The following is a 24,176-nucleotide window of genomic DNA, read 5'->3' as shown; positions in this document are numbered from 1 at the left end:
ACAACTGGAACACTGTTTTATTATTTTTTGAACGACTGATTTATTTTATAATTTCTGGTGATCTTTCGTCTGCACTGTGGTGGTGACTGTCCAATGTATACAACATTGACAGCAAACCTGCACGGGGGAGTTCTTAATGTGGGAAAACCGCTACAATTTCATGTCATTAAAATCCGTGGTAAGAAACCTGATTCGGATGTACCAGGGAGAGCATTCTAACTGGCTGCATCACCGTCTGGTACGGGAGAGGCCGCCGCACAAAATCAGAAAAAGCTGCAGAAAGTTGTAAACTCAGCAATTTCCATCACAGGCACTAGACTTCCAGCATCCAGGACACCTTCAAAAAGCAATGCCTCAGAAAGGTGGCATCCATCATTAAGGACCCCCACCACCCAGGACATGCCCTCTTCTCACTACTACCATCAGGGAGGAGGTACAGGAGCCTGAAGACACACACTCAATGTTATAGGAACAGCTTCTTCCCCTCAGCCATCAGATTTCTGAATGGACTTTGAACCCATGAACACTACTTTTCCCTCTCCTTTTGTACTACTGAATTTATTTTTTAAATATTATGTACTTCTCATTGTAAATTACAGTTTTTATTATTCTGTACTGCTGTAGAAAACAACAGATTTCATGACATACAGTAATGTGCAAAGGTTTAGCCACATCTATAGGTAAGGGTGCCCCAGTCTTGCACGGTACTGTAGTAATTTTATGTGTTACACTTGGCAGCTGCTGCAAAAAGCATTCCATGACAGGTTCAGGATTCAAGATTCCAGTACATTTATTATCAACAAATGTATAAACTGTACAGCTTGAGATCTGTCTGCCTACAAGCAGCCACAAAGCAAGAAACCCAGAGGAACCCAATTAAAAAAAGTGAAGACCAACACCCAGTGCACAGAGAAAAAGAAAAACAAATCATGCAAACAATAGAAGTGATAGGAGAAGCATTCCGAAGCAGATTGTGTCCTTAGGTCCGTATCCCCTGAGCAGGCCCAAAGCCTCCATCTCAGTTCATCATATCGGTGGGGGTGAATTTACACAATGCTTGCAGACACACAGTGTGTAGCATCTGGGGCAGCCTCACAGCCTCAGCATCACGGAGAGGAGTGAACATCACGGGAGAATGAGGAACATGAGCTCGACTCGCACCTCCGGACCTGACTCACTGCCTTTCCAATCCCTCTCTCATGATGTGTGTTCTTGCAGGTCCAGCTGAGGTGCCCATGATGTCCCCCAATGGATCCATTCCCCCCATTCACGTCCCGCCAGGTTACATCTCACAGGTGAGTGAAGAAGACGGAATCTGAGAGGAGAGGGCACTGGACCATGAGAGAAAGGAAAGGAGAAGGGGCACCAATGGGAGGAAAGTGTGGGTGCTGAGCAGGTCTTGAGGGTCACCTCACTGGTGAGTGATTAAGGTGAGGCTCAGATCTAATGAAGGAGGGACTGGCCAAGGTCGCCTCCCCCTCGAATTCAACCCAGGAGAGGAATTGTCAGCCTCCCAGCTTTAAATGGCCAATGGGTTCTTAGTGAGATGGTGGAAGACACCAGGAGACTGAGGCCGTTAGGAGTTCCAGTCTTGAGAGAAAGAAAACAGAAAGGACATTTCATGGCTTATTTTAGGTACAAATCTTCTTTAAAGAGGAGATTCAGCAAGGTGAGTGTATACGACATGGAGAGTGTCCATGAGGGAACCAGTGGGTGGGGAGGGTTGATGATGGATAAGAGAATCCATTATCTGTAGGAAGTGATTCGGTGTGAGGGGGGAGAATCAGTGAATGGGGACAGTGTCCGAGGGCTGTGTGAGAGGATTCAGTAAGTATGGGGACCTTTGGTAACTAGGGAGAGTGTCTGGGCTGTCGGAAGTGATTCGTGGGTGTGGGGAGCATTGGTAACGGGAAGAGTGCCTGTGGGCTGCGGGAAGGGGTTCAATGGTTGAGAGTTGGAGGAGGTACAGAGAGTCAGTGAGTTGTGGGAGGGGATTCGGTGGGTGGAGAGAGTCGGTATTGGGGTAGAGGGTCCATGGGCTGTAGGAGGGGATTCTGTGGGTACAGAGAATTCATGATAAGAGTAAGTATAAGACTGAATTGTTACTGTTCAGTTCTGTAAGTTGATTCCTGGGATTGGGATATAATTAGTGAATTAGTGATTAGTTTAACTAAACAGTGGTGACCTCTTTTTGAACTCAGGAAGTGGAAATGTGCCTGTTGTCCGGTCTGGGGGGTGGGGTGTGTGTGTGTGCGTGTGTGTGCGCGCACGCTCCTCTCTGCACATATTCTTGCATGCATGTTACTCTGGTGTCTGTTTCTGTCCTTTCCAGTCCTGATGAAGGGTCCCGGCTCGAAAAGTTGACTGTTTATTCATTTCCACAGATGCTGCCTGGCCTGCTGAGCTCCTCCAGCATTTTGTGTGCGTTGCTTAGATTCCAGCATCTGCAGAATATCTTGGTTTGATGATTTGCTCCTGTTTCTGTGTGTGTATGCTGTGAGCGTGTGTCTCTCTGCTTCTACCAGAAACACAGCGAGGGGGAGGGATCCCCCCACCTTGCTGCTCCGCGGGCCTCCTGTGTGCAGGCGTGAGCACAGAGAGGTGGGGGAGTGGGGGGAAGCAGGTTCATTGGAGTTAGGGACTGTGTGTTGAGTTCTCTGGAGCGGGATTCTGTAGATCAACAGTGACCTGTGGTTTCTTGCATGTAACTGGGACACAATGTAGGGAAAATATTCTGTAATACTGTCTCAGAATGTACTAACTCCCACTTTCTCTCTCTCCTCTCTCTCACCCCTCCCTCACTCACTCCCCCACCCTCTCTCCCTTCCCACTATCCCACTCTTTCTCTCTCTCTCTCCTCTCCATCTCTCATTACCCACCTTCCTCTTCCTCTCTCACTCTCCCATTCCTTCTCTCTTCCATCTCTTCCCACTCCCCTCATTCCTCCTCACTCTCCCCATCTCCTCTCTCTCTTCCCACCTTCTCTCTCTCCCCATCTCTTCTCCTCACTCCCTCTCCCTCCGCCTCTCCACAGGTGATCGAAGACAGCACAGGTGTCCGCAGGGTGGTGGTCACTCCACAGTCCCCGGAGTGCTTCCCGCCCAGTTACCCCTCAGCGATGTCTCCGAGCCCCCACCTGCCCCCATATATCACGCATCACCCGCAACTCATTTCTCACACTCACCCAGCGTACTACCCGCCAGTCACAGGTCCAGGAGACATTCCCCCGCCGTTCTACCAGCATCACCTGCCACCCACTATATATGGAGAGCAAGGTAAATATCAGTCCCGAAATCTGACCCATGGGGGAGAGGGGATGAGACACATGGACCGGGGGGGCGGGGGAGAGGGGGTGAGACACTCTGACTGGGGGGTGAGGGGGTGAGACACTCTGACCGGGGGGGGGGGGGGAGAGGGGGTGAGACACACTGACCGGGGGGTGAGGGGGTGAGACACTCTGACCGGGGGGGGGGGGAGAGGGGGTGAGACACACTGACCGGGGGGGGAGAGGGGGTGAGACACTCTGACTGGGGGGGGGGTGAGGGGGTGAGACACACTGACCGGGGGGGGGGGGGTGAGGGGGTGAGACACACTGACCGGGGGGGAGAGGGGGTGAGACACTCTGACTGGGGGGGGGTGAGGGGGTGAGACACTCTGACTGGGGGGGGGTGAGGGGGTGAGACACACTGACCGGGGGGGGAGAGGGGGTGAGACACTCTGACTGGGGGGGGGGTGAGGGGGTGAGACACACTGACCGGGGGGGGGGGTGAGGGGGGTGAGACACACTGACCGGGGGGAGAGGGGGTGAGACACTCTGACCGGGGGGGGGGGAGAGGGGGTGAGACACACTGACCGGGGGGGGGAGAGGGGGTGAGACACTCTGACTGGGGGGGGGGTGAGGGGGTGAGACACACTGACCGGGGGGAGAGGGGGTGAGACACTCTGACCGGGGAGGGGGGAGAGAGGGTGAGACACACTGACCGGGGGGGGGGGGAGAGGGGGTGAGACACACTGACCGGGGGGGAGAGGGGGTGAGACACACTGACCGGGGGGGGGGAGAGGGGGTGAGACACTCTGACCGGGGGGGGGGGGGAGAGGGGGGTGAGACACACTGACTGGGGGGGGGGAGAGGGGGTGAGACACTCTGACTGGGGGGGAGAGGGGGTGAGACAGTCTGACTGGGGGGAGAAGAGGTGAGACACTCTGACTGGGGGGGAGAGGGGGAGACAGGGGGGAGAGGGGGTGAGACAGTCTGACTGGGGGGGAGAAGAGGTGAGACACTCTGACTGGGGGGGAGAGAGGGTGAGACACTCTGACCGGGGTGGGGGGGGGAGAGGGGGTGAGACACTCTGACCGGGGTGGGGGGGGGGAGAGGGGGTGAGACACATGGACCGGGGGGGGGGGGGGGGTTGTGAGAGGGGGGTGAGACACATGGACAAGAATCTGACCAGGGGGAATGGGGCGAGATTACAGTTGCGGAGATGGGAGTACCGGTGAGTGAGGGGCTAGTACAGGTGAGAAAGGAGCAGTACACTTGAGGGGGTGTACAGGTCAGGGGGAGGGAGTACAATGAGGGAGGGGGAGTACACGTGAAAAAGAGTGAATTCAGGTGAGAGAGTGGCAGGACAGGTGAGGGAAGGGGAGTGCAGGCGAGGGAGAGAGGGAGTGCAGGTGAGAAAGAAGAATTAATTGGTGAGGGGGAAGTACAGGTGAGAGAATGAGTAAGAATGTCACCGGTGGATTTGCAGGCTTGTGGGTTAAGATACGGTTTAGAGTACCGATGGCATTTCCTGTCAGGGTACTTTGGAAAATTCAGGTCTGGGAGGATTGTTTGGGACCCCTCTGTGGGCATGGGCTGAGGGAGTGTAAGAGAGAGTGATAGGGACTTTGTATGACCAGAAGGGTTTGGGTTTCATTGGTTAAAATGGCTCAGTATGACACTGTGGGCCAAAGGGCTTGTTTCTTCAAAGTATTGTTCTGTGTCTTGTGTTCACAATCTTTGTAAGGTTTCTTCCTTTGATGAAAGGTTTAGACAAGGGTTAAAGGAATCGCAGGTAGATAAGAGCACAAAGAAAGCATGTACAGGTGTAGCAGACGGCGAAGAGAGATATCAAAGCTTGGCGTGAGGTCTGGACAAGCTGGGAAAACAGGCTGAAAATGGCAGATGGAATTTAATAAAGGCAAGTGTGAGATTTGCATTTTGGGAGGACAACCCAGGGCAGGACTTGAATAGTGAATGGTAGGGCACTGAGGAGTGTGGTAGAACAAAGGGATCTGGGATTACAAATCCGTAATTCCTTGAAAGTGGCGTCACGGGTAGATAAGATTGTAAAGAGAACCTTGGCACATTAGCTTTCCTATATCAAAGTACTGAGTACATAAAGATGGGATGATATGTTAAAATTGTACAAGACATTGTTGAGGCCTGATTTGGAGTGTAGTCACCTATCTACAGCAAAGACATCGGTAAGCTTGAAAGAATACAGAGGAGATTTTGCCAGGATTTGAGTTAAGGGAAAGGTTGAATAGATTAGGATTTTATTCCCTCAAATGCAGGAGAATGAGGAGAGATTTGATTGACATAACAAAATTATGAGGCATATAGGTAGGGTAAATGCAAGCAGGCTTTTTCCACTGGGACTAGCACTAGAGGTCATGGGTTAAGGGTGAAAGATGAAATGTTTAAGGGGAACAGGAGGGAGGACGTTTTCACTCAGAGGGTAGTGAGAGTGTGGAATGAGCTGCCACTGAAGTGGTGGATTCAGGTTTAATTTAAACATCTAAGGGAAGCTTGGATAGGTACAAAGATGGGAGGGGTTTGGTAGAATATAGTCTAGATATAAGTCGATTGGGCTAGGCAGAAGATCAGGTCATAATCAGCCATGCACAAGAAGGGCCGAAGGGCCTGTTTCCGTGCTGTAGTGTTCTGTGACTCTTATGGCAGAGCAGGCAAGGAGCCCGTCATCAAAAACTGCAAGGCAAATTTGCACTTCGCCTCCCCATCGTCAGAAAATATGTTGTGTTGGAAAATTCAGGAATAGATCATGGATAAAGGTGGCAGAATGCTTCGGAATTTCCTTTGAAGATAGCACTTTCCTTGAATAAAAACCTCCTGTGGTCCAATCCTTCAGTTAATCTTCTCTCTCCACTCATCCCTGACCTGGCAGCTGAGCTATGACACAGTAAGATAAAGAACACAGTAGTAAAAAAACCACAATAAACAGAAAAACATACGATTGCTTATATACACAGACTGATTGTATGTCCATAAAGTGACAGTAGGTACAGGGATGTCTGTGACTGACAGGAGATGATAAATAGCGGTGGCTGGGGGAGTGTGGAGGGGTGGGGTAGTGGGTGGAGGTGTTGATCAGCCTGACTGCTTGGGGAAAGGAACTGGTTTTGAGTTTCCCAGACGCACTAAGGAATTATGGAACGATGTGGTGTTGGAAGGGGTCATGCGTCCCCACTGTCATTAGTCCTGCTGTTTCCCTGCCACTAACTCTCCCTCTCCCATTCCCATTCAGAGTTTATCCCTCTGTACGGGATGTCCAGCTACACGACCAGGGAGGACCAGTACAGCAAACACGACCGACTCCACAAGAAGCTGAAGACCGACCGTCAGAACCGACTCAACAGCCCGCCCACGGCCATCTACAAGAGCCACGTCAGCTCCTGCACAGCGATCTACAACGGCTACGGAAAGGGGCCATGTGTGGTGGGCGTGGGAGGCGGAGGGGGAGGGGGCGGTGGATCCAGCCTCAAGAAGACGGAGCGGCGAGCGAGGAGCAGCCCCAAAACCAGCGAGCAGGAGATCCAAGGTGAGGAAGAGGGGCAGTTGCCAAGGGGAGGGCCGGGCTTCGAGAGTGCAAAATGGAGGGGGAAGGAGATAGGGAGGAGGGGAGGGAGGGGAGTTCTGGTGAAGGGCCTTGGCCTGAAATGTCAACTGTTTGTTCCTTTCCATAGATGCTGTCTGGCCTGCTGAGATCCTCCAGCATTGCTGTGGGTTTCCAGCATTGGCAGAACGTCTTGGGTTTATTTATTAAGTTACAATGCAGAACAGGTCCAACGCATCGCCAAGCAACCCATCGATTTAGAACATAGAATAGTACAGCACATTACAGACCCTTCGGCCCACAATGTTGTGCCGACCTAGTGTATCTGCCTCCACCGCTGACTCAGGCAGTGACTCAAGATGTCTTGGGTTTATTTATTGAGTTACAGTACAGAACAGGTCCAACGTATCGCCAAGCAACCCATCGATTTAACCCCAGCCTAATCACAGGACAATTTACAGTGACCAGTTATCCTACTAACTGGTACCCCTTTGGAAACCAGAGCACCCGGAAGGACCCCACGCATTCAAGGGGAGAACGTACAGACAGTGCCAGAATTGAACCCCAAAGTCCGACGCCCCGAGCTGTATTAGTGTCGCGCTGACTGTTATGTGTCCAGAAGGGAGGGGAGAGATCACGCTGGAAAAGTGGAGGGGGAGTGAGTGGTTGGGAGGGAGGAGAGAGATCACAGCTGGTGGAGCAAGTGGAAGGGGAGGTGAGGGGAGGGTGTCTGGCTGGAAGGCTGAATGAGGAGAGCAGGAGAAGAAAGAAGTTGTAGGGGAAGATGTAAGGATGGGGCAAGGGGAGAGCTAGAGAAAGGAAACGTAGAGATATCACTCTGACCCAACAACCAAGACCCCTGCACTCCCACCCCCTCACAGCCTCTCCCTGCACTCTACCAATCTACAGTCTTCATTGCCACAGAGGCCACTTGGCATATCAAGCTTACGCCACCTCATGGACTAACGTCAGCAATTCCATTCGGCCATGAATATTCCTGACCTCTGGCCCCAACATCCCCCACCCTATAATATACCTAAATTTCCAAAATACCCCAACCCTTCAATATACTCCACTCTTCAAAATCCCTCACCCTTCAACACCCCAAATCTCCAATATTTACCCACCCAAACATACCCATCACCAATGTTTTCCCAGCCCAATACCCCCTATCCACACTCCCCAGTCCAATACCCCCATCCACACTCCCCAGCCCAATACACCCCATCCACAACATCCCTCCAAAATCGCCAGTCAGCATCTCTAGCTCGTATATCTCCCCATCAGTCCCCAGCCAGCCCAATATCTATCACTACCATCTTCCCCACCCCTACACCCCTCACCTAACCACCTTACCCCAACACTCCACCCATCGCTGCCCCAGCACCCCCCCCCCCACCCCCCACCAACCTTATCCAACCCAACTCCAATTAATAATGCAGTGTAGGGGAAAGAATGGTCATGCATTCTGGTAGAAGAAATAAAGGTATAGATTATTTTCTAAACATGGAGAAAATTCAGAGCTCAGAGTGCAAAGGGACTTGGGAGTCCTCGTGCAGAATTCTCTTAATGTAACTTGCAGTTTGAGTCAGTGGTGAGGAAGGCAAATGCAATGTTTTCATTGATTTTGAGAGGATTAGAATATAAAAGCGAGACTGTAATGCACTGGTCAAACAGCAGTTGGAGTATTATGAGCTGTTTAGGCCACTTATCTAAGAAAGGATGTGCTGGGTTTGGAGAGCCTACAGAGGAGGTACACGAGAATCTCTGTGAGAATGAAAGGGTTAACATATAAGGAGTGTTTGATGGCTCTGGGTCTGTACTTGCTGGATTTTAGAAGAATGAGAAGGGCTGATCCTATTGAAACCAATCAGATATTGAAAGGTCTTGACAGAGTGGTTGTGCAGAGAATGTTTCCTATCATAGCGAAGTCTAGGACCAGAGGGCACACCTCAGAATAGAAAGATATCTCTTTAGATTAGAGATGAAGAGAAATTCCTTTAGCCAAAGGGTGGTGAATCTATTGAATTCATTAGCTATGGAGGCCAAGTCATTGGGTGTATTTAAAGTAGAGGTTGATAGGTTCTTGATTAGTCAGGGTATCAAATGTTATGGGGAGAAGGCAGGAGAATGGGGTTTAGAGGGATAATAAATCAGCCATGACAGAATGAAGGAGCAGCCTTGATTGGCCGAATGGCCTAATTCTGCTCCTTTGTCTTAAGGTCTTAATAACTTCTCTTAGTGAACCTCCACCGCCTCCCCAGCTCACAGACTTATCTCCTTCCCCCCAGCCTGGGTCCCCCCACCCCGCATGACACAGCATGTCATCCAGAGCCCTGTAACAGGCAGAAAGCCAGGCCTCTGGGCTCCCTGCCCCTTCCACAGCCCCCCCACTCCACAGATGCAGTTTCCTTCCCAGTCTGACACTGTGCGGTTGCCACAGAGACCAAATTCCTATCGGCTGAGCAAAGTCCTATCAGTTACCAGCCTGACAAAGAACAAGGTAGCCCCTTGTCTGAGAAGCTGGCCTACTGGAACACAGCCCTGTGCTTCCATTCTGTCGAGTTCAACCCCCTACCCACCACGCCTCTCCCCCTCCCATGTATCTCCCTCGCTCTCCTCCGCCTGTCAGGATGGAGGTGTAGGTGTGGCATACCTGGGGAAAATTATAGCTTCTCTGTGTCCATGCATACCCCTAACATGTTGCATAAGATTTGTTGTGTGGCTCAACGTTCAGCTCCCAAATGTGTTTGACAAGTTTGAGAGGGTTTGGCAGATTTCATTATTGTGTGTGTGTGTGTGTGTGTGTGTGTGTGTGTGTGTGTGTGTGTGTGTGTGTGTGTGTGTGTGTGTGTGTGTGTGTGTGTGTGTGTGTGTGTGTGTGTGTGTGTGTGTGTGAGTGCGTGTGTGTGTGTGACCACTGAAGGTCTGTGGACGGAGTGTGAGACGACATCTCTGAACACATGTGAGGCTGCTCCATGTGTCTGTGTGCAAATTTAACTCTGCTGACCATTCGTCAACGGAACTAGGTTAGGAAATTTACTAGACAACTCGTAATTAGATAGATAGATAGATAGATAGATAGATAGATAGATAGATAGATAGATACTTTATTCATCCCCATGGGGAAATTCAACTTTTTTTCCAATGTCCCATACACTTGTTGTAACAAAACTAATTACATACAATACTTAACTCAGTAAAAAATATGATATGCATCTAAATCACTATCTCAAAAAGCATTAATAATAGCTTTTAAAAAGTTCTTAAGTCCTGGCGATAGAATCGTAAAGCCTAATGGCATTGGGGAGTATTGACCTTTTCATCCTGTCTGAGGAGCATTGCATCGATAGTAACCTGTCGCTGAAACTGCTTCTCTGTCTCTGGATGGTGCTATGTAGAGGATGTTCAGAGTTTTCCATAATTGACCGTAGCCTACTCAGCGCCCTTCGCTCAGCTACCGATGTTAAACTCTCCAGTACTTTGCCCACGACAGAGCCCGCCTTCCTTACCAGCTTATTAAGACGTGAGGCATCCCTCTTCTTAATGCTTCCTCCCCAACACGCCACCACAAAGAAGAGGGCGCTCTCCACAACTGACCTATAGAACATCTTCAGCATCTCACTACAGACATTGAATGACGCCAACCTTCTAAGGAAGTACAGTCGACTCTGTGCCTTCCTGCACAAGGCATCTGTGTTGGCAGTCCAGTCTAGCTTCTCGTCTAACTGTACTCCCAGATACTTGTAGGTCTTAACCTGCTCCACACATTCTCCATTAATGATCACTGGCTCCATATGAGGCCTAGATCTCCTAAAGTCCACCACCATCTCCTTGGTCTTGGTGATATTGAGACGCAGGTAGTTTGAGTTGCACCATATCACAAAGTCCTGTATCAGTTTCCTATACTCCTCCTCCTGTCCATTCCTGACACACCCCACTATGGCCCTGGGTGTCGTCAGCGAACTTCTGCTTGCACTTTATTGTCTCTGCACAAACAACAGTGTAACTTTGTTGACTGCGGGCCAACATGGATTCTACTGTTGCTTCTGTACCGATACTCACTCAGACCACATTTCCAATTTCTAACACTGAAATAGGGGATCTCTGTTGGCCAGACGATCGATCCTTTCTTCGTCCAGCCCCTGGCATGGGGGATCTTCGTCATGATGGAGGGTCTCTGGTGTTATCGCTACTTTGCATTCAACCGTCTGTTTTTATATGCGTTCTTTACCAGTTGAGATGATATACTTCAGTGTGATTGGTTATGAGTCACCTGACTGACACAGAAACCCTTCCCATTGGATGTAGTCCGAGGACTACACAACTTCATGCCTTCGGTGACTTCCTTTGTTCTATTCAATTTTGCTTCAAGCCAGTCAAACCAGGTCACAGACACTGGGTCGAGATAATGAGATTACTTCTGCAAACTGCCATTGTACACAATACCCAGCTTAATCTGAGAACCTGGACATCGACTGTTTACTCTTTTCCATAGATGCTGCCTGACCTGCTGAGTTCCTCCAGCATTTTGTGGATGTTGCTTGGATTTCCAGCAACTGCAGATTTTCTTGTGTATTTGAGAATGGTCTCAGGTTTAGCGGGTCCAGAACAGAAATTCCTTGTGTCCATGTTCAATTGCTCGGATTAGATCATCCCAGAACAAGAATTCACTAGAGCAGCGATAGTCCATTTGACCTATCGAGTCTGCTCCGCCATCACTGTTCACTGTGAAAATTTTGTCTACCCCATATATAACAACTGACACTTATCTGAATCATACTATCTGTAAGAAGAGAATTACTTTATCCTGACCTGGTGAGTGTTTCTGCTTTCTGTTTTCATTTAAGACCATAAGATAGATTGTAAAGAAGCAGAATTAGCCATTCAGCCCATCAAGTCTGCTCTGCCATTCTATCATACTGATTTAAATTACCTCTCAACCCCATTCTCCAGCCTTCTCCCAGTAACCTTTGACACCCTGACTAATCAGGACCCTGTCAACCTCTGCTTTAATATACCCAATGACTTGACCTCCAGAGATGTCTGAGGCGATGAATTCCACAGCTTCCTCAGAATTGGGGCGGCATGGTAGTGCAGTAGTTAGTACAATCAGTGACCCAGATTCAATTCCCACCACTGCCTGTAAGGAGTTTGTATGTTTTCCTGTTTTCCTTTGGGTCCCCCCATTCCCTCCCACAGTCCAAAGTCCTCACCAGTTGGTAGGTTAATTGGTCATTGTAAATTGGCCCATAATTGGGCTCAGATTAAATCGTGGGATTGCTGGGGAGCATGGCTCGAAGGGATGGAAGGATGCTGCATCTCAATAAATACGTAAATTTACCACCCTCTGGCTAAAGAAATTCCTTCTCTTCTCAGTTCCCTCTATTCTGAGGCTGCGCCCTCTAGTCCTTGACACTCCCCGCTATAGGAAACATCCTTTCCATGTCCTCCTCTCTGTCTCAGCCTTTCAATATTTGATAGGCTTCTATGAGATCCCCCCTCCCCTCCCCCCCCCCCCCCCCCCCCCCCCCCTGTTATTCTAACCTCCTGAGGCCCTGGTTGAGAAAAAAAAGGATGTGAAGAGCAGGTACAGGCAAATAGGAACAAATGAGGTATTTGAGTACAAGAAATGCAAGAGAACACTGCAGGAAGCAATCAGGAAGGCTAAAAAACAGCATGAGGTTGCTCTAGCAGACAAAGTGAAGGTGAATCTTAAGGTTTCTGCAGATACTTTAAGAGCAAAAGATTTGCAAGGAACAAAATTGGTCCTCTGGGAGATCAAAATGGTAATCTTTGCATGGAGCCAAAAGAGATGGGGGAGATCTTAAATGGATTTATTTGGGAGACAGGCATATCTGGGTGGATAAATCCCCAGGGTCTGACAAGGTGTTCCCTCAGACCCTGTGCAGAAATTGCAGGGGCCCTGGCAGAGATATTTAAATCATGCTTAGTGACGGGAGAGGTATCGGGATTGGAGGATAGCCAATGGTGTTCTGCTGTTTGAGAAAGGCTCTGAATATAAACCAGGAAATTATAGGCCGGTGAACCTGACATCAGTAGTGGGAAAGTTACTAGAAGTTACCCTAAGGGACCAGATATATGAGTACTTGCATATTCATGGACTGATTAGGGATCGTCAGCCTGGCTTTGTGCGTGGTAGGTCATGTCTAACCAATCTTCAAGGAAGCTACGGGAGAGTGCATGAGGGCAAGGCAGTAAATGTTGTTTACATAGACTTCAGCAAGGCATTCGACAAGGTTAAGGGTGAAAGGTGAAACGTTTTAAGAGAACATGAGGGGAAACTTCACTCAGAGGGTGCTGAGAGTGTGAACTGAGCTACCAGCACAAGTAGTGGATGCAATTTTGATTTCAACATTTATGAAAAGTTTGGATGGGTGTATTGACGGGAGGGGTATGGAGGGTGCAGATTAATGAGAGGAGGCAGTTTAAATGGTTCAGCATGGACTAGATGGGCCAAAGGGCCTGTTTCTGCACTGTAGTTTTCTATTACTCTATGATTTCAGCGAGTACAGACCCAGAGCCATCAAATGCTGTTCATACATGAACCCTTTCATTACTGGGATCATTCCTGTGAACCTCCTCTGGACCCTGTCCAATGCCAGCTCATCTTTTCTTAGATAAGAGGCCCAAAAATGCTCAAGATACTCCCAAGTGTGGTCTGACCAATGCCTTGTTAAGCCTCAGCTTGACTCTGCCCACCCACCCACCCTTCGCTCCCTACTGCACAGCCTTATACCAGGCACAGAGCCAGGCGCCTGGGCTTCCGGCCCCTCCGCCCCCCAGAGATGCAGCTTCATTCCCAGCCGTCCCACATGATTCTGACACATTCCTATCAGCTGAGCAAAGTCCTATCAGTTAACATCCTGACAGAGTACAAGGTAGCCCCTTGTGCCAGGAGCCATTCTACTGGAGCACAGCTCTGCATCTCCAACCCCTCCACCCACCATGCCTCTCCCCTTCCCTCACAACTGCCTCGCTCTCCTCCACCTGCCTCAGAATAGAGGGAGATCCATTTAGAGCAGTCATGAGGAAGAATTTCTTTAGCCAGCGAGTGAAGAATCTGTGGAACTGTGGAAGCCAAGTCAACGGGTCTATTTAAACTGGAGTTTGATTGGTTCTTGATTAGTCAGGGTGTCATAGATTAAGGGAGAAGGCAGGAGAATGGGGTTTGGAGGGATATTAAATCAACCATGATGGAATGGTAGAGCAGGCTCGATGGGCTGAATAGCCTAATTCTGCCCTTGCTGTAGATCTTACAGTCTTAAATGAAAACAGAAAGCAAAAACACTCACCAGATCAGGATACATCTGTGAGAAGAAAAACAGAGACAATGTTTTGGGTTGGCGAACTTTTGTCAGAATGTAACAAAGGACTTCTCTTCTCAAATAGTTTAATACAGATAAATGTGAGGTGTTATTTTGTGGAAGTGAAAATTTTGGTAGGACTTTCCCAATGAGCAGAAGTGCCATAGGGAATGTTGTTGAACAAAGGGAGCTTGGAAACATTCCCTGAGAGTGGTGTCACAGGTAGACAGGGTGGTGAAGAAGGCTTTTTGGCACACTGGCCTTCTTCAGTCAGGCCTCTGAGTCCAGAAGCTTGGACGTCATGTTGCAGTTGTGCTGCGTGCTATGTGGGACTGTATGTACTGTGTTTTGCACCTTGACCCCAGAGGCACAATGTTTCGTTTAGCAGTATACATGTGTATGGTTGAATGGCTATTAAGCTTGAAACTTGAAGTTATACTTGTGAAGCTGCATTTGAAATATTGTGTTGATGTTTCAGGCCAAGGCCCTTCATGGACGCTACCTGACTTGTTGAGTTCTTCCAGTATTGTGTGTGTGTCGCTCAAGGTTTCCAGCATCTGCAGATTCCCTTGTATTCAGGTTTGGTTGCTCTGCTATAGGAAAGATGCCATTAAGCTGGAAAGAGTGCAGAGGAAATTTCTGAGCACGCTGCTGGGACTTATGGAGAGAGGTTGAGCTGGCTGGAATCTTTTCATCTGAATGTGGGAGGGGTGATCATAGTTAAGGGCACAAGAGGCAGAGATACAGTGGATGTGCACAGCTTTTATCCCAGGGTTAGTTCATCAGGAACATGGGTTTAGGGTGAAAGGAGATAGATTTAATAGCAACATTTTCACCCCTGGATGATGAATATATGGAACAAGCTGTCTGAAGAACTGGCTGAGTCATAGATTCATAGACCACTACAGCACAAAAACAGACCCTTTGGCCCATCTAGTCCATGCCAAACTATCATTCTGCCTAGCTATCATTCTGGACAAGCCGGCGAGCACTGTGAGGGTCATGTTTTTTGACTTCTCCAGTGCGTTCAACACCATCCGCCCTGCTCTGCTGGGTGAGAAGCTGACAGTGATGCAGGTGGATGCTTCTCTGGTGTCATGGATTATTGATTACCTGACTGGCAGATCACAGTACGTGCGCTTGCAACACTGTGTGTCAGACAGAGTGGTCAGCAGCACTGGGGCCCCACAGGGGACTGTCCTGTCTCCCTTTCTCTTCACCATCTACACCTCGGACTTCAACTACTGCCCAGAGTCTTGCCATCTTCAGAAGTTTTCTGATGACTCTGCCAGAGTTGGATGCATCAGCAAGGGAGATGAGGCTGAGTACAGGGCTACGGTGGGAAACTTTGTCACATGGTGCGAGCAGAATCATCTGCAGCTTAATGTGAAAAAGAGCTGGTGGTGGACCTGAGGAGGGCTAAGGCACCGGTGACCCCTGTTTCCATCCAAGGGGTCAGTGTGGACATGGTGGAGGATTACAAATACCTGGGGATACAAATTGACAATAAACTGGACTGGTCAAAGAACACTGAGGCTGTCTACAAGAAGGGTCAGAGCCGTCTCTATTTCCAGAGGAGACTGAGGTCCTTTAACATCTGCTGGACGATGCTGAGGATGTTCTACGAGTCTGTGGTGGCCAGTTTTGCTGTTGTGTGCTGGGGCAGCAGGCTGAGGGTAGCAGACACCAACAGAATCAACAAACTCATTCGTAAGGCCAGTGTTGTTGTGGGGGTGTGGGGGTGGAACTGGACTCTCTGACGGTGGTGTCTGAAAAGAGGATGCTGTCCAAGTTGCATGCCATCTTGGACAATGCCTCCCATCCACTCCATAATGTACTGGTTAAGCACAGGAGTACATTCAGCCAGAGACTCATTCCACCGAGATGTAACACTGAGTGTCATAGGAAGTCATTCCTACCTGTGGCCATCAAACTTTACAACTCCTCCCTCGGAGTGTCAGACACCCTGAGCCAGTAGGCTGGTCCTGGACTTATTTCCACTTGGCATCATTTACTTATTATTATTTAATTATTTATGTTTTTATGTTGCTATATTTCTACACTATTCTTGGTTGGTGCGACTGTAACAAAACCCAATTTCCCTCGGGATCAATAAAGTATATCTGTCTGTCCCATCAACCTGCACCCAGACCATAGCTCTCCATGCATCCCCCCATCCATGTACCTATCCAAACTTCTCTAAAATGTTGAAATCAACCCTGCATCCACCACTTCCGCAGCAGCTCGTTCCACACTCTCACCCTCTGAGTGAAGCTCACTCCACACTCTCACCCTCTGAGTGAAGCTCGTTCCACACTCTCACCGCCCTCTGAGTGAAGCTCGTTCCACACTCTCACCCTCTGAGTGAAGCTCGTTCCACACTCTCACCCTCTGAGGGCAGCTCGTTCCACACTCTCACCCTCTGAGTGAAGCTCGTTCCACACTCTCCCCACCCTCTGAGTGAAGCTCGTTCCACACCCTCCCCACCCTCTGAGGGCAGCTCGTTCCACACTCTCACCACCCTCTGAGTGAAGCTCGTTCCACACTCTCACCGCCCTCTGAGTGAAGCTCGTTCCACACTCTCACCCTCTGAGTGAAGCTCGTTCCACACTCTCACCACCCTCTGAGTGAAGCTCGTTCCACACTCTCACCGCCCTCTGAGTGAAGCTCGTTCCACACTCTCACCCTCTGAGTGAAGCTCGTTCCACACTCTCACCACCCTCTGAGTGAAGCTCGTTCCACACTCTCACCTTCTGAGTGAAGCTCGCTCCACACTCTCACCACCCTCTGAGTGAAGCTCGTTCCACACTCTCACCCTCTGAGTGAAGCTCGTTCCACACTCTCACCGCCCTCTGAGTGAAGCTCGTTCCACACTCTCACCCTCTGAGTGAAGCTCGTTCCACACTCTCACCACCCTCTGAGTGAAGCTCACTCCACACTCTCACCCTCTGAGTGAAGCTCGTTCCACACTCTCACCACCCTCTGAGTGAAGCTCATTCCACACTCTCACCCTCTGAGTGAAGCTGGTCCCACACTCTCACCCTCTGAGTGAAGCTCGTTCCACACTCTCACCACCCTCTGAGTGAAGCTGGTCCCACACTCTCACCCTCTGAGTGAAGCTCGTTCCACACTCTCACCACCCTCTGAGTGAAGACATTCCCCCTCATGATCTTCTTAATCATTTCACATTTCACCCTTAACCCATGACCTATAGTTCTAGTCTCACCCAACCTTACTGGAAAACGTCTTCTTGTATGATATACCCCTCATAATTTTGTTACCTCTATCAAATCTCTCATTCTCCTATGCTCTAGGGAATAAAGTCCTAACCTTTTCAACCTTTCCCTATAACTCAGATCCTCAAGTCCCAGTAACATCTTTATAAACTTAGAACAGTACAGCACAGGAACAGGCCCTTCAGTGAACAATGCTGTGTCAAACCAATTAAATTAGTAATCAAAATTAATAATCAAATTCTCTCTGGGCTCTTTCACTCTTATTGATATCTTTCCTGAGGTGGGTGGGTACAATAACAACACTCGAAAGGCAATAGGACAGGTACATGGACAGGAAAGTGAGGGTTGAGGACCAAATGCAAGCCAATAGTAGGGTGCATTGTTGGGCATGTAGCAGATGGGCTGAAGGGCCTGTTTCTGACTCTATGATAACTGCTTGACTTGGAACATTGACACTGTTTCACCTACCATAGCTGATACCTGACCTGCTGAGTGTTTCCAGAATTTTCTTTCTGTATTTCAGATCTTTCTTTCCTTCCACCCCACCAATGTGTCTCTTTGCTAGCCATGTGGGAGAGATTCCCTCTCCCAGGAAGGGTATATTCACATTCCCTGACAGCCCTAGGATGGATTCTTTGTACTCCATGAGCTGGGACCCTCGTCTAGAGGACCTAGAACAGTACAGGCCCTTTGGCCCACGATGCTGTGCTGACCTTTTAACCTACTCCAAGATCAATCTAACCCTCCCTCCCACATCACACTCCATTCTTCTATTATCGTGTGCCTAGCTAAGAGACTTTTAAATGTCTTTAATGTGCCTGCCTCTACCACCACCGCTGCCAAAGAAGTTTAACCCTGTCCAACAGTGCTTTTTAACCCTTCATGCCTGGTGTTTTGATGACATCAGAACTGGTTACACCTTTCTATGGTCATTGGGCTCAGCGTGGCTGGTGTTCATGTCCACAGCCTGGGTCACTCAGCTGTACCCAGCCAACCCCACCACTAGCTACTATTTTAACAACAGCCCACACAGTGACACTCACCAAGTTCAAGTGTATTGTCACCTGCCTGTACATATGTACAACCAAACGAAACAATGTTCCCCTGGACCACGGTGTACCCTACACAACATACATCACACTCAGCACACACAGTGCCTTGTAGAAGTATTCAGCCCCAATCCTTTGTCATGTAAATGAGTATTACACCCAGGGATTTTGATCCATTTAACAGAATTTTTATTTGTAAATCACATGCTCTCTTTTTTCACAATAGAGCCCAAAAAGCAGGGGAAATTGTAAAGCATGAGAAACTAAATATTCAAAAGCTTAAATGTCAGCAGCCCAAACGTATTTATCCCTCTTTGCTCAGTATTAGTTGAACCACCTCTCACAGCTATTACAGCCAGTGGTCTTTTTTTAGATAAGTCCCTATTGGTTTTGCACAATGTGATGGAGGAAGATTTGTCCGTTTCCCCTTGTAAAATCACTCAATCTGTGCCAGGTTAGTGGGGGAGCAGTGGTGGATAGCAATTTTGAGGTTTACAGATGTTCGAAGAGTTACGGTCAGGACTGTGACTGGGCCACTCAAGGACATCAACGTTCTTCATTTGAAGCCACTCCATGGTTGCCCTGACAGTGTACTTTGGGTCATTTCCTGCTGGAAGGCCAACTTCCTCCCCAGTTTAAGTATTCTGGCAGAGGCTAGCAGGTCTGACCCAGGATCTCTCTGCATTTAGCTGCATTCATCTTCCTATCAATCCCGACCAGATTTCCAGTCCCTGCTGCTGAAGAGCATCCCCATAGCACGACGCTCCTCCACCATATTTTACAGTAGGGATGGTGCCGTATTAGACTTACAATAATATGTAGTCTTGAGGCCAAGAAGCTTCACTTTAGTCTCATCTGACAACAAGACCTTCTACATCTTTATTGTACCTTCTAGATGATGTTTTGCAAAGTCTTTAGAGGCAAAGGAGTGTTTTTTTGTTTGCCAGGGCTTCTTCTTTGCCGTCTTGCATTAATATCCTCTCTGTGCAAGGCCTTAGATTGTGGAGCCATGAACATCATCGCCATTTGCTGCCACTGACTTCTGCGGCACACTCAAAGTGACTCACAGTAGCCTCTCTCACAAGTGCCCTTCTTCTCTAATGTCTACGTTTAGAGGGGAAGTCTGGCCCAGGCAGTGTGGCAACGCACACAAAATGCCAGAGGAACTCAGCAGACCAGGCAGCATCGATGGAAAAGAGTAAACAGTTGACATTTCAGGCCAAGACCCTTCATCAGATTTTCAGCCTCACAATTTGATTTTTAGTAAATTGTTAACAGGTTTTGGAATATTCCTGTGATTTGAAATGGTGCACAATGTTTAAGTAGATTAACTCAAAAAATCCTACCTCAATATATTTTAAATTTAGAAAAATGAGGCAGTAAAATGTGAAAATAGATCAGGGGCTGAATAATTTTTCAAGGCACTGTAAAACAAAATATTACTGAAATAAGTTAATAAAATATAATTCAAAATGCATATAGTGCACAGCACAGGTACACAGTCAACAGCTCACTGTCCTAGTGACAGGACCTTGGAGGTGGCTTTCGTCTCCCAGAAGAAGCTGTTACCCAGTCTGACAGCCCTGGTCCTGATGCTCCTGTACCTCCTTCCTGATGGTAGTGGGTCAGAGAGATTGTGGGATGGGTGATGTGTGACATCCTCAGGCCCTTCCTGTGCAACGCTGCTGGTAAATGTCACAAACTGGGTGACGGAGATCCTCTCGGCAGTTTTCTACTGTCTTCCGCAGGGTTTTGTGGTCCGAGGCCTTGCAGCTTCGTATGACAGAATGACGCAGCCAGACAATCACCCAACCCCCAAAGAGGGAGGCTGAAAGACCCAGAGCCGTCCTTTCTCTGGCCAGGAGTCACGAGTGTCCAAGGGAGACAATAGGAAATAGATGTTAATAATTAAATTAAATAAGTAGTACAAAAAAGAGAGCTCTCTCTCTCTCTCTCTCTCTCTATATATATATATATATACACAAACACACACACACATATATATTTGTGTGTGTGTGTGTCGAGGTAGTGCACATGGGTTCATATGTCTATTCAGAAATATGATGGTGGAGGGAAGAAGCTGTTCCTGAAACTTTGAGTGTGTATCTTTAGGCTCCTGTACCTCCTCCATGATGGCAGCAATAAGAAGATGGGGTCCTTAATTGTGGATGTTGCCTTTTGAAGATGTCCTCGATGATAGTGAGGCTAGTGCCCATGATGGAGCTGGCTGATCTTTGCAGCTTTTTCCGATCCTGTGCAGTGGTCCCTCCACCCGAGGCAGTGATGCAACCAGTTAGAACGCTTTCCACAGTACATATGTAAAAATTTGCCAGAGTCTTTGATGACAGACCAAGTCTCCTTCAAGGAGAGTGGCCTTAGATGGAGATTCTGCGCTGATGGTGGCTGGGAGTTCACAGGGAGTCTGTCCATGCTAAACCTGGCCCCAACAGGCCTTGTAATATGTGGAGTGGTTTCTGTATCCTTGGCTGCCGGCAGCATGGCATGCTGGGAAAGAGAGAGAGGCTTGTTAAGGAACCATTGTTCACAGCTTGGCAGAAGCGCTGGAAAATCGATCCAACCCGCAAAAACCTGGCTGGGCTTCAGCATCAAGTGCGAGCCAGGCTACTCCCTCTGCTCCCTCACCCCTCTACCCCCACCCCTCCATTGGTTGAGGGCAGAGGCAAAAGGGAGAGAGGAGTGGCAGAGACATGCCCACTCTCCTGGCTCCTAGAGGATGATGCATTCTGTCCCATACTGGCCTTTGACTCTAGGAATCACTCCAGAGCCCAAAATCTTTGCAGTACTGAAGGGGCTGTACTGAGGGAGAGTCACACTGTGTAAGGGTGGTACTGAGGGAGGGTCACATGATGGAAGGGGCTGTATTGAGGGAGGGTCACAGTGAGGGGGTGGTACTGAGGGAGTGTCACACTGTGGGAGTGTCACACTGTGGGAGGGGTGTTACTGAGGGAGGGTCATACTGTGGGAGGGGCAGTACTGAGGGAGGGTCACAGTGTGGGAGGGGTTGTACTGAGGGAAGGTCACACTGTGGGAGGGATGGTACTGAGGAGGGTCACACAATGGAAGGGGCGGTACAGAGAGAGAGGGTCACACTGTGGAATGTGGGTACCGGGGGGAACGATACTAAGGGAGGGTCATACGAACATACATGCGTATTTTTGTCTGTGGGCAGGACGTGTTACTCAGGGACTTTGGCTACTGCAAACTTATATGTTCTCTGTGTGTCTTGTGTTGTGTGCGACTGTCAGTACTGTGTTTTTACACCTTGGCCCTAAAGGAACGCTCTTTTGTTTGGCTGTATTGATGGGTTTTCCTGTATGGTTGTATGACAAATAAACCTGAACAACTGTCAGAGTTGTTTGCAGATGAGGCTCCAGTCTTCCCCCGGATAGAAGTTTCATGACCAGTATTCTGGCCAATGTTTATCCCTCAAACATCAACAGATCAGGATTCAAAAATGTTTATCTTGGGTACATCAGAAGGTACAGTGAGATGCATCATTTGCATTAACAACCAACGCACCTAAGGATGTGCTGGGGTCAGCCCACAAGTGTTACCACACAACCTGGCGCCAAAATAGCATTCCCAGAATGCCTGGCAGAACAATACAGTACACAACAGGTAACAACAACAGCGAATAATGCTCCTTTCCCCCCTCCCACCCACAGAGGAGCAGATCGTTAGGTACCAAGTGTTTGGTGTACACTAACCCCCATATTCTTGTCATGGCTGGGTTTTCACAAGTAGGACTGTGGGTCATTCCTCCTAAGCGGTGCTGTGTAAGTGCAGCCCCCTCCCCCTTGGGCTGTTGCCTGCAGTCAATCTGAGCTGCTGGCTGCCCTCCCAAGTTAATTCAGGACAGGCTTGTGGTTCAGATGAAGTGGCGGAGACTGGAATGCATAAAATGGCTGAACTCCCAGCCCTCATCTTAATCTCCCCACACTCTCCTCGGCTCCTACACACAGCCCAGGATGGTAATTCTATCAAGAACAGACTATGTGAGGGGCAAGTTTTTTACTCAGAGAGTGGTGGGTGCCTGGAATGTGCTGCCTGGGGAGGTGGTAGGGGCAGGAACATCAGAGACTTTTAGATGGGCAAATGAATGTGAGGAAAATGGAAGGATGTGGACATTGTGTAGACAGAAGGGCTTCATTTACTTGGCCATTTGATTACTAATTTAACAGGTTCGGCTCTTGAACCAGTGGTGATAACTTCGATCGACTTCACTTGCTCCATCACTGAATTGTACCCATAACCAATGTACTCACTTTCAAGGACTCTTCATCTCATGTTCTCGATATTTCTTGTTTTTTAATTTTATTTACTACTATTATTTCCTTTTTTCTTTTTGTATTTGCATACTGGTTGACTGTCCGATTAGGTGAGATCTTTCTTTGATTCTGTTATGGTGCTTGGAGTTGCTGAGTATGCCCGCAAGAAAATGAATCTCGGGGTTGCATATGGTGTCAAAGATTTACTTAGATTACAAATTTACTCTGAACTTTGAAAAAGATTGCGGGCTGAAGGACCTGTTCCTGTGCCGTACTTTTCTATATTCTATGAGAAGAAAATCCTGTTAGGGTTCCTTACAAAATTATGGGGGTAAAAGCAGCGTTTTTCGCCAACAATCAGCCCGTTTACATCAAACCCATTTCATTCTTCCTGCTCTCCGTCTAGTCAGGTCAGGTTGATTGTCAGCGTGCACAGGTACAGGTGGAATGAAAAACAGTATCACAGGCACATAGGTACAGGAGGTAAATCAAGGCCATAAGACATAGCAGCAAAATTAGACCATTCAGCCCATCGAGTCTTCTCTGGGCATTCCACCATGGTAGATTTATTATCCCTCTCCTGCTTTCTCCCCATAACTTTGGACACCTTGGCCAATCAAGAACCTACCAACCTCTGCTTAAAATATACCCAAAGACTTGGCCTCCACAGCCTTCTGTGGCAATGAACTCCACAGATTCACCACTTCCTGGCTAAAGACATTCCTCCTCATCTCTGTGTTCTAAATGGACGTCCTTCTATTCTGAGGATAGCAACATTGATTTCTCCATCAGGTAATTTTTCCCTCCCCCTTCCCTCTTCTGTTCCCCACTGTGACTGTACCTCTCCCCACTTGCCTATCATCTAATCCTGGTGTCCCTCCTCCTTCCCTTTCTCCTTTGGTCCGTTCTCCTCTCCTATCAGATTCCTTCTTCTTTAGCCCTTTCCCCCTCACCAGTCACCTTCTAGCAATCCCCTCCCCCCCCCCCCCCCCCCCCAAATCTGGTAACTACCCCCGTCCTTTCCATTGCTCTTGGTCCGAAACATCGACTACTTATTGATTTCCATAGATGCTGCCTGACCTGCTGAGTTCCTCCGGCATTTTGCGTGTGTTAACCTCATGACCGATGGGGCTTTGGAGTGTGGGAGGAAGTGGGGTGCATCGAGGAGTCAGTCACAGGGAGAAGGCACAAATTCCTTGACAGTGGTGCCAACTCAAATCTGATTTATTGCACTAACGACTACGACACTATGCCACCCACCATGCAGGTGTAATTTTACTAACAAATGTTGTGAAATTGGCATTGGTATTGGTTTACTAAGTTCAAGTTTAATTGTGATTCAACCATATGTGAAAACCCAGGTATACAGCCAAATGAAAGAGCAATCCTCTGCGATCAAATTGCAAAGCACAGTACATACAGTCGCAGAGCTAGCAGA

At 48.6% G+C, this 24,176-nt stretch overlaps 1 protein-coding gene across 3 annotated transcripts in view; it reads left to right on the top strand.

Annotated features, from left to right (window-relative positions):
• Positions 1–24,176, top strand: part of fndc3ba (fibronectin type III domain containing 3Ba) — a 550,239-nt gene that overhangs the window by 413,142 nt on the left and 112,921 nt on the right. For all 3 annotated transcript variants that reach the window (XM_073041702.1, XM_073041703.1, XM_073041701.1), the window contains exons 4-6: positions 1,219–1,295; positions 3,035–3,275; positions 6,528–6,821. In XM_073041702.1, the coding sequence (XP_072897803.1) occupies positions 1,219–1,295; positions 3,035–3,275; positions 6,528–6,821 (612 nt within the window). The remainder of the gene's footprint in view (positions 1–1,218; positions 1,296–3,034; positions 3,276–6,527; positions 6,822–24,176) is intronic.

Source organism: Hemitrygon akajei, chromosome 3, assembly GCF_048418815.1.
Source record: "Hemitrygon akajei chromosome 3, sHemAka1.3, whole genome shotgun sequence".
NCBI classification, from domain to species: domain Eukaryota; kingdom Metazoa; phylum Chordata; class Chondrichthyes; order Myliobatiformes; family Dasyatidae; genus Hemitrygon; species Hemitrygon akajei.
Note: the sequence above shows the minus strand (reverse complement) of the source record. Positions and strands in the feature narration are given on the sequence as shown.